Source organism: Procambarus clarkii, chromosome 9 (assembly GCF_040958095.1).
Source record: "Procambarus clarkii isolate CNS0578487 chromosome 9, FALCON_Pclarkii_2.0, whole genome shotgun sequence".
Classification (NCBI taxonomy): domain Eukaryota; kingdom Metazoa; phylum Arthropoda; class Malacostraca; order Decapoda; family Cambaridae; genus Procambarus; species Procambarus clarkii.
Genome location: NC_091158.1, coordinates 7,415,399 through 7,434,100, shown reverse-complemented (window position 1 = coordinate 7,434,100; position 18,702 = coordinate 7,415,399). Strand labels below are relative to the sequence as shown.

At 47.0% G+C, this 18,702-nt stretch overlaps 1 protein-coding gene across 1 annotated transcript in view; it reads right to left on the bottom strand.

Moving 5' to 3' along the window:
• Positions 1–7,000, bottom strand: part of LOC138362779 (aggrecan core protein-like) — a 78,873-nt gene extending 71,873 nt beyond the window's left edge. Inside the window, exon 1 of the mRNA XM_069321337.1 lies at positions 6,870–7,000. Coding sequence (XP_069177438.1) covers positions 6,870–7,000 — 131 coding nt within the window. The remainder of the gene's footprint in view (positions 1–6,869) is intronic.
• Positions 7,001–18,702: the final 11,702 nt, after the last annotated feature.

Sequence of the window (18,702 nt, the reverse complement as noted above, 5' to 3'; positions counted from 1 at the left end):
ACCCACATCCTCGAAGAAGAAAATAAATAGTGTTCAGAGAAGACCTTGTGGATTCTCACTGAATACTTTAATCTTTTCCTCTCCTACCACCCCTATTATTTTTTTTTTTTTATTTGATTTTATTGCAATGCTACAGTTTACAGAAAACACACACTTATATAACAATATAACAATATACCAATCAGTGTTCGAAGACCTCGTCCAGTTCCTCGGGGGTCGGGTGCGTACCCAAGATACAACACGCATTTCCCCTCTGAACAGCGACACTGAGGCGCTGGAACATAAAACTGGCCGCTCTTGGGTCTCTAGTCTTCCCAATGAGTTCCTCGCCCAGCTCCTTCAGGAACTTAAGTGCACATTTACCCCAGGCGCCCAGAGTCTCAGAGCCTATTGGCACGAACCTGTAACAACGTTCTAGGTCCCTGTACTTGTTAGTTTTCTGGGTCTCCCTGAAGGTGGCCGCCCCGCCTCCCTCAGCTGCGCTGTAAGGTAGATAGGTATCAGCCAATGTGGATGCACACGTGTAGTCCCACACGACCTGTTTACCTTCTCTCCACGGCTGCAGGGTGACTCCATCTGGGCGTTTTTGGCTGTTGTCAGGCCTGCACAACTGAGGTTCCCTTTGTGCTGGGCACCCAGCTGAAGCCAAACTTCTCTTGATGATGTCATTGACTGCTTCACGTCTGGCAATCTTTCCCTGTGTCTTACGACAGATGAGACCATGGCTGCCGTATTGGTCTGCCCGTGCATGGCCGCAAATACACCGGTGCTCGGTGGAGATAGGGGGCCATATATATATATATATATATATATATATATATATATATATATATATATATATATATATATATATATATATGTCGTACCTAGTAGCCAGAACTCACTTTTCAGCCTACAATGCAAGGCCCGATTTGCCTAATAAGCCAAGTTTTCATGAATTAATATATTTTCTCTAAATTTTTTCTTATGAAATGATAAAGCAACCCATTTCATTATGTAAGAGGTCAATTTTTTTTTATTGAAGTTAAAATTAACGTAGATATATGACCGAACCTAACCAACCCTACCTAACCTAACCTAACCTATCTTTATAGGTTAGGTTAGGTTAGGTAGCCGAAAAAGTTAGGTTAGGTTAGGTTAGGTAGGTTAGGTAGTCGAAAAGCAATTAATTCATGAAAACTTGGCTTATTAGGCAAATTGGGCCTTGCATAGTAGGCTCAGAAGTGAGTTCTGGCTACTAGGTACGACATATATATATATATATATATATATATATATATATATATATATATATATATATATATATATAACTTTAATTTAAAATTGCATTACACAAAAAGGGTTACAACATTGGTTACAAAGTACAAGGCTACTTGTCACAGGCTATAGACTTCCTCTAGCTCCTCAGATGGCGGGCAGGAACCATGGATGCAGTGAGCATTTCCTCTCTGGATCGCCACACTAAGGCGCTCAAAGAGAAAACTGCCAGCTCTAGTCTCTCTAGTTGTTTCAATTAGCTTGGATCCCAACTCCTTCAAAAAACTAGCAGCACTTTTACCCCAGGCACTAAGTGTCTCTGAGGCAATGGGGACAAAATTGTAGTGGTGATCAAGATCTTTTATTTACATGACTTGGCTGCTTCCCGGTGATTGGCAGCACTTCTGCCTGTGCAGCTCTGAAGTCAACATAGGTGTTGGCTAAAGCTGACAGGCAAGTGTAGTCACTCACCAACTGTCTACCATTCTTCCAGGGGTTCACAGTAATCCCGTCTGGCCGACCGACAGACTCATCAGAGTTGCGGGACATTAGGTAACGGGGCGCTCTCTCTGCTGGACAACCGGCTGTGGTAAGGTATCTCTTGATAATGTCGTTAACCTCGCCGTGTCTTGCATGCCATCCTCCTGTCCTTTGGCAGAGAAGGCCATGCCGTCCGTACCTGTCGGCCTCTGCCTCGCCGCAAATACACCTGTATTCGGTGTGGATTGGGGCAGCGAGGCGGAAAGCCACGGCAATTCGGAGGGCCTGCAGTGTGAGACGGGTGCCGGTTGCTGACATTGGGGTTGCTAATAGGAAGTCACCTGCATGGGGAGCTGCTACCGCTCTAAGTCGGGCAGTGTCATGTGGTGTCGCAGCTTCTTGGTCGGCAATGGGGCGATCCCAGCTGGATTGCTTATGGGTGCAGACCGTAAAGCTGGGATCATGTACCCCTGCCTGTTGACCTAGGCACTCAGATAGGATTTCCTTCACCAGTTTGTCAGACGCCACTGAAGAGGACTGGAATGCTGGTACAGCAATTTGTTTTGCTGTGCGATGGCCGAGGCCCCCAAGCCTGACAGGAAGGGAGGCCTGTTTCCACTGCGAGTCGCTGAGAGAAAGGTTGAGGGCTTTTTCTAGCATTGATTTCAGCAGGCTGTTGGACTGTTCTAATTTAATATTATTGAAAGATGGCATCTATTCTAACATATATTATATTATATTATATATATATATATATATATATATATATATATATATATATATATATATAAATATATATATATATATATATATATATATATATAAACTTTGTTACAAAAAAGGAGTTACATATGGGTTACAAAGATGGTTATCATAGGTTGTCGAGTTCCTCCAGCTCCTCAGATGGCGGGCAGGAACCCTGGATGCAGTGCGCATTTCCCCTCTGTATCGCCACACTGAGGCGCTGGAAAAGAAAGCTTGCAGCTCTTGGGTCCCTTGTTGTTTCAATGAGCCTAGAACCCAGTTCCTTCAAAAAACTGGTAGCACTTTTACCCCAGGCGCCGAGTGTCTCAGAAGCAATGGGGACAAAATTGTAGTGGTGATCCAGTTCTCTATACTTACGGGATTTGGCTGCTTCCCTGTGGGTGGCAGCGCTACCTGGTTGTGCAACACTGAGGTTAATGTAGGTGTTAGCCAGGGTTGATACGCACGTGTAGTCCCATACCAACTGCTTGCCATTCTTCCAGGGGTTCACTGTGATACCATCCGGGCGACCAATAAGAGCATCAGAGTTACGGGGCGTTAGGTAACGGGGCTCTCTTTCAGCTGGGCATCCAGCTGTGCAACCCGTTCTCGCAAATTTAATATGTCAATATTTACTTATTAGTTGCGTGCATAGGTGACATACTAAACATAATAGTTTCCCTTGAAAAGCTTCATAGAAAACACCGACCTTACCTAACCTACTTAATATGTTAAAATAAGCATCTTATAGCTTCGTAATTACAATTGTTACTTAACCTATTATAGGTATAGGTTAGGTAATAATTGTAATTACGAAGCAATAAGATGCTTATCTTAACATACTAAGTAGGTTTGGTAAGGTCGGTGTTTTCTATGAAGCTTTTCAAGGGAAACTATTATGTTAAGTATGTCACCTATGCACATATTTAATAAGTCAATATTGACTTATTAAATTTGCGAGAACGGGTTGAGCTGTGGTGAGGCTCCTCTTGATGATGTCGTTAACTTCACTGTGCCTCGAGTGCCATCCCCCTGTGCTTTGGCAGAGTAGGCCATGGTGGCCATACCTGTCGGCCACCACCTCGCCGCAAATACATCTATATCTGGTGTGGATTGGGGCAGCAAGGCGGAGGGCCACAGCAATTCGGAGGGCGTGTGGTGTGAGACGCGTGCCAGTTGCCGACATTGGGGTTGCTAACAGGAAATCCCCTGTATGTGGTGCTGACATATAGGAGGTAGGAGGACCATATAGGAGGTAGGAGTATATATATATATATATATATATATATATATATATATATATATATATATATATATATATATATATATATTCTCCCTCCTGACACTGAAAGCAATATTTGGCCTTTAAAAATGTCCGTGGCAGTAGCCTAAAGGGTTGACACATTGTGAACAAACAATGATTTCCAATCTGTATTCAGATGGTGATTTTCGAATGAAAAGAAGTCACTTGTTGTCCTGCCTGTAATTATAGTAAACGTGGAGGGGGACGCAGGGATCCAAAGGCCATGCGAACTAACATTTAGTCTCTCTCAGTTTAATGCACTTTTCATGGTATTTTCTAATCAAATGAGAACCCAAAATTTTCGCGGAAAGCGGTACCAGTCGTCCCCTGTGGCCCCGGGGGGGGGGAGGGGGAGACCCACGTTGCTTGTGTGTGTGTGTGTGTGTGTGTGTGTGTGTGTGTGTGTGTGTGTGTGTGTGTGTGTGTGTGTGTGTGTGTGTGTTATCCGGTTAATGAGAGGATGTGAAAGTCTCGGGCTCATCCTAGCTTTCTAATTTGTAAGTCATGAATACAAAAAACATATTTTCTTTCGTTCGCTGATGATATGTTTGCGTCAGTCTCCTTTTGTTTGCGACAAGGAAACAAAGGTTCGACCCGTTGCCAGGCCTATAACTATTTTATGACTGTAAATATCAGTCTCTCTCTCTCTCGTGTGTGAGAGTGAGTGAGTGAGTGATGTGAGTGAGTGAGTGAGTGTGTGTGTGTGTGTGTGTGTGTGTGTGTGTGTGTGTGTGTGTGTGTGTGTGGAGACGTTGTGTACCGTATTTCTCATTGCTACATATAATGACTCGTGTCTGCCGACATAAGTAGCTCCAAATTATAAGTTGTGTTGGCGTAACTGTGGCAGCCACAGAATACCTCACACGACACACAACTCCGCCAAGGTTAATGGACCTACAATAATAAAAAAAAAAGATACAATTCCGAATTCTCTTCTTACTCTTGTGATAAGTATACACGCAATAATTACAATGTTGTTGACTGTGTATCCCCCCCCCCTCGCCTCAACCATGTGCCGGTTCCTCTTAATCCTTCAAACAAAAGTTACAAATCAAATGCCATATGGAACTCCATGTCTGCTTTCCCCTCCTCTTCCCCAACGCTTCCATCCTCTTCCCCCTTCCCCTCTATCCCCCCATCCCTTCCCCATCTATCCCCACCCGTCCCGAACCCTTCACCCTTAGGGCCCCACTATCCATGAAAAGGCCGAAGGCAAATAACAGCGTGCAGGGATCATAGGGCTCATTTCAGCATGTCACAGTCCGCAAATAGTCGTGCAACAATGGTTCCGTGCAATTGCCCTTCGCAACGTACAATCAAATTCATTTCATTCATTATTTCAAATCCGCGGAAGCAGCAGCTAGTCTACACAACCCTTCCCCCATCCACTCCCCCAGTGCTGATATGCCAAAGAGCACAGTCGCTCACTTTAGGTCCCTAGGGTACCCTTCTTGCCCGTCCTGGTGACTTTTGGGTCCCTAAGGGAATCCTCTTGCCCATCCTGGTGACTTTTAGGTCCATGGGGGAACCCTCTTGCCTATCCTGGTGACTTAGGTCCATGGGGGAATCCTCTTGCCCGTCTTGGTGACTTTTAGGTCCATAGGGGAACCCTCTTGCCCTTCCTGGTGAATTTGTGTCCCTAGGAGACCTTTCTTGCCCGTCCAGGTGACTTTCGGGTCCTTAGGGCTGCCCTCTTGCCCGTCTGGCTGTGGCGCTGAAGCTTAGTTAACAGCAGCCATTTGTACGAACTCGTATTTTTCAGTTAAAATTATACATGTGAACATTTGCTGTTAGTCGCTAAACGCTCGCATCAACTCTTTCTGAAAAGGAATATACGAAAATAATTGTTCTTAATAATAGTGCTTTTATAATGCACATGTATAGAGAGGGAGAAAAGTATTCGTGAGTGTAGGACCAAGGGTGAACACACACGAATGTGTGCGTGTGTGTGTGTGTGTTTTGCGTGTCCGAACAAACACGTGTATATGTTTGTGGACTGATCGTTGGTCGGTGATAGAGAGAACACCAAGCTTCGTCGACCGGATGGACTGTTCGACAGACCCCGTCCAGCAGACGGGCACTGTCAGGCAGTACTTCCCTGTCAGTGTCTATATGGGGGGGGGGGTGAGGAGGGATGGAGGTCTAGCTCTGCATACCCCGCCTACTAACGCTGTAACTGCTGCGTTTTAATTTAACTATTCTGACTTTCAGACTCTGCCGTTGCCACAGAGATGGGGTGTAGGATAAACTTAACAATTGTAACACTAGCTCTCCACATACGTCAGTCGATTCATTTAGAAACTGTACCTTTGTTCGGGCTCGAGCCCATTGTGGATGTGACGATGTGCATTGAATTTTGTAACTAGCTCATCAAGATTGTAACTTGCTTAGCTAAATGAATGTCCCTGAGCCCATTACAGGCCTCTGTAACCCCTTTTCCACTACCGCCCACAGGATGGGTATGGGGTGCATAATAAATTAACAACTTACTTAAACTTACTTTCAGATTCTTTGTAGAACAGGGTCTTAAAGATGTGGATGGCGGTAGCTACCACAACTTGCTTTTTCTGGGCATTCCACTCTATAACTACCCGTAAAGGATATGCTTGTCCACCTTATCTAACCCGCTCATTACCTTGTATGTTGTGATCATATATCCTCTGTTCCTTCTATCTTCTAGGGTTGAGAGACTGAGTTCCATTAGCCAATCTTCATAGCTTAATTCTCTCAGCTCTGACACCAGTCTTGTTGCAAACGTTTGTATTTCTTTAATTGTGGCTTTATGTTTTACAATGTGCTGATTCCATTCAGGTGATGCATTCTCCAGTATTGGTCTAACAGATTTTGTGTAGATTGCCTTGGAGTCCTGAATTAGGTTTCTAACCAATGTTTTCATACTTGTCAGCGTCCCATATGTTGCCGATGTTATCCTGTTTGTGGGTGTCTGGTGTTAGTGAAGGAATTATATCCACTCATAGATACTTCTCTTTCTAATTTCTGTAGCTGCCTTCTGGTCTCCTCTCTCTTACCCATCTTCATTACCTTACACTTGTTGAGATTGAATTCCAGCAACCATATGTTTTACCACTCCTGGAGCTCGTCAAGGTCCTCCTGTTCCTTCCTGCACTTCTCATTTGTTTTCACGTAACTCATCTCTGCATCATCAGCAAACATTGACATGTCCGAGCTCACTTCCTCCGAGTAGGTCGTTCCCATAAATTAAGAACAGCAGCGGTACGAGAACAGACCCTTGTTCCACACAGATGCATCCCGGCGCGCAGACCGGTGTTCAACATGGTTGCATCCCGGAGTGTAGACCGGTGTTCAACACAGATACAGCATTGAATGCAATGTAGTTTCAACCGAATACCTCTCGTAGAGGCACGAAAGGGGTTCACCTGGTGGACCTCCAGAAACTCCTTCACCACGCAAGTTAAACAAGACCATGAGTGGAAGGTGGAGAGAGGGGGGGAGAGAGAGAGAGAGAGAGAGAGAGAGAGAGAGAGAGAGAGAGAGAGAGAGAGAGAGAGAGAGAGAGAGAGAGAGAGAGAGAGAGAGAGAGAGAGAGAGAGAGAGGGAGAGAGTGTTTAACGTATTATTCTTTAGTATTATTTAACGTTAAACAGAGCCCTCTGTTTAACATATTATTCTTCGAGCAGTTTATAGTATGTCGATTACTGTCAAATTAGTGTTATTGGGAACTCCCAACGAAATCAGAGATTCTGGTGACTGGGGTCCCTATAGGAGGTCTTGTGGCAAGTCCTGGTGACTCGGGTCCCTCGGGTCTTTGAGTCACCAGTCTGTAGCTCTTGTAGACAACGTCACTGTTTAAGGAAGGTAGATATAATAACCAAAGGTACTCTATGTGCTTTTGGGATGTGCTTTATTGTCTCAGTAAGTTTGGGCGTCACTCTGACGCCACAGTTCGCGCACCAGTAAGCTAGGCAGCGACGTGATTGGATAATCTTCCCGTGTACGGTTCTGTTCCACTTGCTATTGGCTTGGAAACGACGGCGTCCGTATGTTGACCAAACCACACACCAGAAGACGAGGAGACGACGACGTTTCGGTCCGTCCTGGACCGAAACGTGGTCGTGTGTTGACCATTATTATCAGGTCGTATGTTGACCATTATCACATACGACTTGACAATGGTCCAGGACGGACCGAAATGTCGTAGTTTCTTCATCTTCTGGTGTGTGGTTTGGTCATCATGTGCCCAACCACTTGATCTAGACGGTAGACCGACAGTCTCGCTCCATGCAGGTCGGCGTTCAATCCCTGACCGTCCAAGTGGTTGGGCACCATTCCTTCCCCCCGTCCCATCCCAAATCCTAATCCTGACCCCCCCTTTCCCAGTGCTATATAGTCTTAATGGCTTGGCGCTTTCCCCTGATAATTTCCTTCCTTCCTTGGTCATCATGTCTTCAGCCCCGTTATTGTGACTCATCGTCTGCAAGGCGCTCATATATTTGACAAGCGTCAAATTTGATGTGGTTTTGCTCTAACCAGAAGCGTTCGAATCTGGGCAACTTAGATTCGAACGCGATTTTATTATGGTGTTTTTCATTTCCCGAAAGCAGCAGAATGTGTGTGTGTGTGTGTGTGTGTGTGTGTGTGTGTGTGTGTGTGTGTGTGTGTGTGTGTGTGTGTGTGTGTGGGTGTGGGTGGGTGGGTGTGGGTGGGTGGGGTGATTGGGTGGGGTGATTGGGGGGGATGAGTGGGGGGCGGATCTCCCCGCGTCTCACCAGGTCCTAGTCCCTTCCCTGGATTCTCGCCTGCTCCATCACCCCTTCCCTTTCCTTCCCTCCACTTCATTCGCTTCTGTGTGAAGGAAGGAGGTTGCTCCCTTTCCCCTAATAAGCAAAAGTGGGAAAGGAAAGGAAGACTGGGGGAAGGATGTCCCCTGATTACAAAGGGAAGGCTGGCCGCCGCCCCCCAGGTCCTGGTCCTTACTCCCAGCGCAGAAAATGGACGAGATCATCACTGAACAAATGTAATCTTCCATAGACACAAAGCAAGAGGAATTAAGAGGGAGACTCCTCTAATTATAACTTGGCCCGAAACATCAAAAAGAGCGCGGAATTACCGGGATCACCACCATCTTGGGCAGCTCGCTTCTCATCTCTATAATTAGGCAGCTTTTCTTTCCCCCACAAAATTGGAATGAAAAGAGGAAAAAAATTGCTTTGATTTAATGTTTTTTTTTCCCCCCATCTTCTGTGCAGATGTTATTATCCAGGAGTAATATATGGAATTAATTACGAGGAAAAACTAGGGATATTGTTTGGTTCCTTGAGGCGAATTTCCTCCTTCGCATCCACGGTCAATGTGGTCTTATAGCTGCCAGTACCTACGTGTGTCCTTATCTGATTAAAAGAAACTGTATGTAATGTTCATAATCTATTATGTACAGAAAGATCATTATAAAATTGATGATATAAATGTGTGTACGTGTGTGTGTCATATCTTATTCACACTTGTGTTGATATCCTCAAAATGCATCCGGAGTCTGCCAGTGCAGACCTGCCTATCACATGCCTCTGTATGACTAACCATCCTGTGTGATGGGGATTGTTTTAGCATCACCTAGTTAGGCTTTTTTTGACACACTGTACTCCACTTCATATAGTCTAGGGTAGCTGCACTAATGCAGATGTACCTCATGTATTAATAAAAAAATAATAACGACCAACATGTATCACGGCCGTAGAAAATGTTGTCCCACGCTCATCAGTAACGTCCGGTCTTGATCTTGGGTGTTTACTGGATGCTGGTGACTTACTTGTCTTCTCATCTGGCAGGAGGATGCTCCTCGCACCCCCCCCCCCCTTCACCCTCGTATGTGTTTCCAGCAACGTGTTCCTCTTGTGGCCACCTGCCTCTCTGTAGCTGCCTCTTTAGTAACTTGGCACTCGCAGTAATGCCTCCTTCATAACTTTCAAATCTTGAGCCGGATTCATCAGATCTTTACGCCGCCACTTACGAAATCTGTACATCTTTCGTTAACCATGGCGGCTTTGTTCTTATTTAACTAGTTGACAAACTTCACAACGTAGGATTATTATTGTTATAAGCAACTTCGAGGTACTTCAGAGCAAATAAATTATTTAATAAAAGAAAACACGGCTGCTATGATTAACGAATGATGTACAGGTTTCGTAAGTGGTTATGTCAAATCTTCACGAATCCTGGTACTAAACTTACATTTTCTCACGTGAGGCTCTGTACGTTATACTTAGTATATTACGATGGTTCTTCGAGAGGGGTTTCTTAGCCCCTGCCAGTGGTATACTGGCCTAGTGCCTCCCCTTGAGGGGGGCCTAGTGCCTCCCCTTGAGGGGCCTAGTGCCTCCCCTTGAGGGGCCTAGTGCCTCCCATTGAGGGGGGCCTAGTGCCTGCCCTTGAGGGGGCCTAGTGCCTGCCCTTGAGGGGGGCCTAGTGCCTGCCCTTGAGGGGGGCCTAGTGCCTGCCCTTGAGGGGCCTAGTGCCTGCCCTTGAGGGGCGCCTAGTGCCTGCCCTTGAGGGGCGCCTAGTGCCTGCCCTTGAGGGGCGCCTAGTGCCTGCCCTTGAGGGGGGCCTAGTGCCTGCCCTTGAGGGGGGCCTAGTGCCTGCCCTTGAGGGGGGCCTAGTGCCTGCCCTTGAGGGGGGCCTAGTGCCTGCCCTTGAGGGGGGCCTAGTGCCTGCCCTTGAGGGGGGCCTAGTGCCTGCCCATGAGGGGGGCCTAGTGCCTGCCCATTGAGGGGGGCCTAGTGCCTGCCCTTGAGGGGGGCCTAGTGCCTGCTCTTGAGGGGGGCCTAGTGCCTGCCCTTGAGGGGGGCCTAGTGCCTGCCCTTGAGGGGGGCCTAGTGCCTGCCCTTGAGGGGGGCCTAGTGCCTGCCCTTGAGGGGGGCCTAGTGCCTGCCCTTGAGGGGGGCCTAGTGCCTGCCCTTGAGGGGGGCCTAGTGCCTTCCCTTGAGGGGGGCCTAGTGCCTGCCCTTGAGGGGGGGCCTAGTGCCTGCCCTTGAGGGGGGCCTAGTGCCTGCCCTTGAGGGGGGGCCTAGTGCCTGCCCTTGAGGGGGGGCCTAGTGCCTGCCCTTGAGGGGGGGCCTAGTGCCTGCCCTTGAGGGGGGGCCTAGTGCCTGCCCTTGAGAGGGGGGGCCTAGTGCCTGCCCTTGAGGGGGGAGCCTAGTGCCTGCCCTTGAGGGGGGGGCCTAGTGCCTGCCCTTGAGGGGGGCCTAGTGCCTGCCCTTGAGGGGGGCCTAGTGCCTGCCCTTGAGGGGGGCCTAGTGCCTGCCCTTGAGGAGGGCCTAGTGCCTGCCCTTGAGGGGGGCCTAGTGCCTGCCCTTGAGGGGGGCCTAGTGCCTGTCCTTGAGGGGGCCTAGTGCCCGCCCTTGAGGGGGGCCTAGTGCCCGCCCTTGAGGGGGGCCTAGTGCCCGCCCTTGAGGGGGGCCTAGTGCCCGCCCTTGAGGGGGGCCTAGTGCCCGCCCTTGAGGGGGGCCTAGTGCCCGCCCTTGAGGGGGGCCTAGTGCCCGCCCTTGAGGGGGGCCTAGTGCCTGCCCTTGAGGGGGGCCTAGTGCCCGCCCTTGAGGGGGGCCTAGTGCCCGCCCTTGAGGGGGGCCTAGTGCCTGCCCTTGAGGGGCCTAGTGCCTGCCCTCCCCTATTCTCTTCCTTCCCCTTATTCATTCTCTCTCTCTCTCTTTCCTCCCCGTTCCCAGGTCTCGGGTCACACAGGACGAGAGCCTATAGTAATGTTTGACAACGTGTCAACATGGGTGGTTTTCGAGTTATCCTCGGGCGCGCTCTGGTGCTAAGAGGGACTCTCTCTCTCGACCTGGTATCTGTGATGCGAAAACATCCCCATCTCGCCCGGTGGTCAAGTCATAGAGGGCCATGTGATGGGTAGCCTGCACTAGGGAACATCGGGTGTATTATGAGGAGACCCTCAAGAATACGTGGATTGATGAGGTGATCGCAAAGCTCCAGGACCCTCATACCGGCAGGTCTGGAGGGTCTAACGACAGGATAATTCAACAGTGTAGCGTGTAGGGGATCATGACCCAGTTCCTGCTCGCAGAGCTTGACCAAAGGGAACATCAGTAATGTGTGTGTGTGTGTGTGTGTGTGTGTGTACTCACCTATACTCACCTATATGTGCTTGCAGGATCGAGCATTGACTCTTGGATCCCGCCTTTCTAGCTATCGGTTGTTTACAGCAATGACTCCTGTCCCATTTCCCTATCATACCTAGTTTTAAAAGTATGAATAGTATTTGCTTCCACAACCTGTTCCCCAAGTGCATTCCATTTTTCTACTACTCTCACGCTAAAAGAAAACTTCCTAACATCTTTGTGACTCATCTGAGTTTCCAGTTTCCACCCATGTCCCCTCGTTCTGTTATTATTACGTGTGAACATTTCATCTATTTCCACTTTGTCAATTCCCCTGAGTATTTTATATGTCCCTATCATATCTCCTCTCTCCCTTCTTTTCTCTAGTGTCGTAAGGTTCAGTTCCTTCAGCCGCTCTTCATATCCCATCCCTCGTAGCTCTGGGACAAGCCTCGTCGCAAACCTCTGAACCTTCTCCAGTTTCTTTATGTGTTTCTTCAGGTGGGGGCTCCATGATGGCGCGGCATACTCTAAGACGGGTCTCACGTAGGCAGTGTAAAGCGCCCTAAAAGCTTCCTCATTTAGGTTTCTGAATGAAGTGTGTGTGTGTGTGTGTGTGTGTGTGTGTGTGTGTGTGTGTGTGTGTGTGTGTGTGTGTGTGTGTGTACAGAACCACTTGCTAGACACAACAGTGCGTGTAGACTGGGACCTGTGCGAGTAGTGTTGCCCTCGTGCATCGTACTGGTAGATGGCGCGAGCCTCCGTCTAGTCCACTTGTTAATACCTCAGCTTCAGGTAACCACTGTCTTCGCGGCCCGGTCTCTTGACCAGACATTCTGGTTGGTGCTCTGGTCAACTAGTACTTATCTACAAGTGTCTACGGGAGTGAGGTCTGGCTCAATGCTCCGCCTACTAGTATTGTACCTGTTGCGTTTCAATTTAACTATTCTGACGTTAACATTTTTTTGCTAAAGTTGTCGATGGAGGTGGCTTCCACAACTTCTTTTTAGGAGTATTCCACTTATTAACTACCTGTACAGAGTACGAGTAAATATTATATTATATTATATATATATATATATATATATATATATATATATATATATATATATATATATATATATGTATATATATATATATATATATGTCGTACCTAGTAGCCAGAATGCACTTCTCGGCCTACTATGCAAGGCCCGATTTGCCTAATAAGCCAAGTCTTCCTGAATTAATATATTTTCTCTAATTTTTTTTCTTATGAAATGATAAAGCTACCCATTTCATTATGTAAGAGGTCAATTTTTTTTATTGGAGTTAAAAATAACGTAGATATATGACCGAACCTAACCAACCCTACCTAACCTAACCTAACCTATCTTTATAGGTTAGGTTAGGTAGCCGAAAAAGTTAGGTTAGGTAGTCGAAAAACAATTCATGAAAACTTGGCTTATTAGGCAAATCGGGCCTTGCATAGTAGGCTGAGAAGTGCGTTCTGGCTACTAGGTACGACATATATATATATATATATATATATATATATATTACACACACGTAGGAGGGGTACAGTAACACCTGCTGACTCTTGTAAGCAGGCTAAGAGCGTCCCCTCCCATAGTTCAAGGTAAGCCTTGCCCACTAGTTTCCCTGGAATACGACTCGTCAATCATTTAACAACCAGGTACCCAATCATTCCTGGGTGAACAGAGGCGTACAGTTCGCATATTTGTCCCTTTGGGTCATTTGCCTTTGCAGCTTCCACCTGTGTGTCCTTGTCCTGCTTTCTCTCTGATGAGGCTATCGTCCATCTTACCTATTCTCCTCAGTACCTTGTATGTTGTGATCATATCCCCCTCTCTTCCTGCTATCCTCTAGGGTTGTGAGATTTATAATTCCAATAGCCCATGGACCAGATTCACGAAGCAGTTACGCAAGCACTTACAAACCTGTACATCTTTTCATACTCTTTGGCAGCTGTGTTTACAATTATTAAACAGTTAATGAGCTCCGAAACACAAAGAGGCTGTTTATAACAACAACAACAGTTGATTGGGAAGTGTTCATGCTTGTAAACTGAACCAATGTAACCAAATAAATGTAACCTAATAAATGTAACCAAAGCCGTCAAAGATTGAGGAAAGATGTACATGTTCGTAAGTACTTGCGTAACTGCTTCGTGAATCTGGCCCCCAAGTTCGTAGTGCAGCGCACTCAACTCTGGCACCCGTCTTTTTGTTACCATTTGTAATTTTTCAATTTTGCCTTTATGCTTCACAAGATGCGGATTCCATGCCGGTGCTGCATAAATCCAGTACTGATCTAACAAATGTTGTGTATTATGCCATGAAGCAGTCCTGATTTTGGTTTCTAAACGTTGATCGTATATTTGCCAGCGTATCATATGCTGCCGATGTTATCTTGTCTATGTGGCTCTGGTGTTATTGTTGGAAGTATATCCACTCCCAAATCCTTCTCTCACCGATTCTTGTAGATTGTAAATGCCTTCTCCTTATGGAGTAGATACCTTTGGGTCTCCTCCCTCTCCCTAATCTTCATTACCTTACACTTTTTTGGATGGAATTCTAGCATCCATTTGTTTGATCACTCCTGGAGTTTGTCAAGGTCCTTCTGTAACTTTCTATAGTCTTCTACTGTTTTCACGTTCCTCGTCAGCTTTGCGATCAGCTCGTCCTCTTAAAAATAACGTCACTTTTGGCTCGTATGCGCGCTATGGCCAAATTTGGACGTAATTTGAAATGAAATCGACTCACAAAAGTGACGTACTGTTCCGTTTTCTGTTTGAGTCGTCCGGCTTACTCGGCCAGCTGTCTATCATCTGCAAACATTGGCAAGTGGAGCTCACTCCCTCGGGTAGGTCGTTCATATCAATTAGAAACAACAGTTTACTTTTCTCGTTCACTTGCTCCTTGAGTTTGATGAACTCTTCCGTTGCATCGGAATTATTTCCCAGCGATGAATTCCATCATATCATTTGCTGTCTTCCCTTCCATTTTTCTTTCCCACTGAATTTCCCCCAAAGTCCCTCATCCTGTTGTAGTCTCCATGTCTCTATTTAGAAATACGTTCGTCCTCAACGTATTTGTGTAAATAACTCCTTCAGCTACATTTGTATTCAAGCATGATTTTTGTTGTATTAACACATTTAGGTACAGCTGCATTTGTGTAGCTGCCCTAAACTATATGAAGGAGAGTACAGTGTCAAAAAGCTATCTACGTGATGCTAAAAAATCCCCATCACACAGGATGGTTAGTTATACGGAGGCATATGATAAGTAGTCTGCACTGGCAGACTCTGGGAGCATTATGAGGATATCATCAACACAAGAGTGAATAAGGAGCAGTGATACTAAAGTTCCCATCTCGCAGGATACAGGGCCACATATTCAGTAGCCTGCACTGGCAAATTTTGGGTACCCTATAAGGATATCTTCAAGAACAATGCAGTCACCTTAATTAAAGTCTGCCAGTTCTACTCTCCATGTCTCATCACAGCCAAAGGTACACAACGCATATTACCGATAACACCCTTTACTGAACATCTACACTTAACATGTCAATACCATTCGTCATTCTTGTGAAATATTACGTTATCAAACTCTGTAGAGTAACATTATGTTGTATAATACCTAGTGCATAATACCTAGTGCATAATAAACAATATGCTTTTGCTGTTTAGACCATCTTCTATCTTGAGGTTATCTTGAGATGATTTCGGGGCTTAGCGTCCCCGCGGCCCGGTCCTCGACCAGGCCTCCTTTTTGTTACATATCCCCCAGAAAGCAGCCCGTAGCAGCTGTCTAACTCCCAGGTACCTATTTACTGATAGGTAATAGGGGCAACAGGGTGAAAGAAACATTTTGCCCATTTGTCTCCGCCTCCACCGGGGATCAAACCCGGAACCTCAGGACTACGAACCCGAAGCGCTGTCCACCCAGCTGTCAGGCGCCGTTAGGTATAATGAATGGTCAAATGACCAGGTATATTGACTGACATGGGTCTATGACACATCCCCCATGACCGAACCCAGTTGTTGTTGTTATAGATTCAGCTACTCGGAACAAGTTCCAAGTAGCACGGGCTATGGTGAGCCCGCAACCTAACTTACGGGAGCCGGTCGGCCGAGCGGACAGCACGCTGAGCTTGTGATCCTGTGGTCCCGGGTTCGATCCCGGGCGCCGGCGAGAAACAATGAACAGAGTTTCTTCCACCCTATGCCCCCTGTTACCTAGCAGTAAAATAGGTACCTGGGTGTTAGTCAGCTGTCACGGGCTGCTTCCTGGGGGTGGAGGCCTGGTCGAGGACCGGGCCGCGGGGACACTAAAGCCCTGAAATCATCTCAAGATAACCTCAAGAAACTGGCACAGGAGCGGGGCAAGTAGCACGGGCTATGGTGAGCCCGTAGTGGACTTAACTGGCACAGGAGCGGTGTTGTGTCTTGACCGCACCAAGGCATAGCTGCCCTAGAACATAATCACCCTTGACCTGACCCTGGTTAACGACCTCTAACCACATATCACCTAACGTCCCCAACCGCGCGCTTCTAACTAAACAATTGACATTGTACACCATAAAGCCATCAAGATCGGCCCCTCTTTTTTAATGAATAATTTTCTCAGCAATTTTCCTGTTGACAGGACAATTACGAGCCCATCGACCGTACGAACACACCCACTCTCAGGAATTATCTTTTTGTTTTTGTTCAATGTTTTTGTTTAGCAGTGCTTGTGTTTATCTGTATAGAAGGTCATTTTCTTGGTCTGATCTTTATAAGGGGTATTTGTTAAACTGTAGACACTGTTATTGTTATATTAGAGATATGGTTGTTTCGGTAGGTTATGGTGGAAGGGAGGAGGCATATACAGTGTGTTTGTTCATATCGGACGGCATAGTGACGCAGCGTATGTGGAAAGTTCTGCTGACCGAAGGGAGCTACCAGGAGAAAGCGCCAAGCCATTACGAGTATATAGCACTTGGAAGGGATCAGGATAAGGATTTGGGATGGGACGGAGGGTGGGGGGGGGGGGAAAGGAATGGTGTGCCCAGCTACTTGGACCGTCGGGGATTGAACGCCGCCCTGCATGAAGCGAGGCAGTTGCTCTACCGTCCAGCCCAAGTGGCTGGACTGGATGGAGTTTAAATTTTGTTGTTGTTGGGGGGGGGGGGGGGGGGGGGGGAAGGGAAGGGAACTATCAGGGGAAACCACCAAATCATTACGACTATATAGCACTTGGAAGGGGGTCAGGATAATGATTAGGGATGGGACGGGGGAAAGGAATGGTGCCCAATCACTTGGACGGTCGGGGATTGAACGCTGACCTGAATGAAGCAAGACCGTCGCTCTACTGTCCAACCCAAGTGGTTGGGCTTGGGGGGGGGGGGTTGTCTGACGAAATAAGTAATTTAATTGCCATGTGTAAAATGATTAAATTTAAAGGGTAAAAAAAAAAAAAGTGATCGACCTCTACACGATTCTGATGTCGCTTGTGCTGTTGCATCAGGTAACGTGTGTCTGCCAGGTGACGTTATGGCGAGCTATGATTGGCCGGAAGGTGAAATATCAGTCAATCAGCGTGGAGCTCGATGACGTAATGCGAGACCCTGTGTATCTGATTGGCTCTCAGGAGCTTACTTGACCCCCAGACACGGGTCTGGGAGGCCCCACCCGACCGGTTCTCTGTGACAATTCCAAAATTGGCAAGAACGTGGATGGTCCGTTGGTCTGAGACGTCGCCAGGAGAGGCGACGTCTCAGACCGTCGTATATACTTATATGTGTGTATATCACGAAAATAAACACGTGATTAAAAATGTGACGGTGTCAGACCACGGAGAAAAAATGAAACAGGAATTTCCTTAAGTACTTTCGTATACATCTTCAGGAGATGACTCCTTCTGAAGATGTATTAATATACGAAAGTACTTAGGGAAATTCCTGTTTCATTTTTCCTCCGTGGTCTGACACTGTCACTTGTATATATGTATACAAGTGACCATGGTGTTCTTGAAGACAACTCGAGACCATTGTGAGAGTTTATATTATTGTTTTAATAAAGGCTAAGGAGGGAGAACCTCTCCCGGATCATCTTGGACGACGGCCACGGTGGCAGCACTTCTGGGTCGTCATGTTACTGATCACCACCACACGGGCGCCATAACGTGGTCATCCTGTGAGGGAGGTGCCGGGTGCACGGTTTACCTCACCAGCGATGACACTGCCACAGTAGTCAGCCATTATCACATCGACAATATTAGCATACGCTTAATTAATAAAGACTGGGGATTGGGATTCACATACGTTTCTTGGGTCAATGAACGTTTTAGGTAACAATGGAATACTTCAGGGTTCCCCCCCCCTCACGCCAGGGCCCCCCCACACGCCAGGGACCCACACCCCCCACACGCCAGGGGCCCCCCCTCACACACCAGGGCTCCCATAGGCCAGCTAGGGCCCCCACAGACTAGTACCCGAACTGAGGGGTATGAGCTACGAGTAGAGACTACGGAAATTAAACCTCACGTCGCTGGAAGACAGAAGAGTTAGGGGCACATGATCACCACATACAAGATTCTCAAAGGAATTGATAGGGTAGATAAAGAGTATTTAACGCAAGGGACACCCGCGCTAGGGGATACGGGTGAATATTTAGTGCCCAAATGAGCCAAAGAGACATTAGAAAGATTTTTTTCAGTGTCAATAGTTAGAAAATGGAATGCATTAGGCAGTGATGTGGTGGAGGCTGACTCAATACACAGTTTCAAATGTAGATATGATAGAGCCCAGTAGACTCAGGAACCAGAACACCAGTTGATTGAC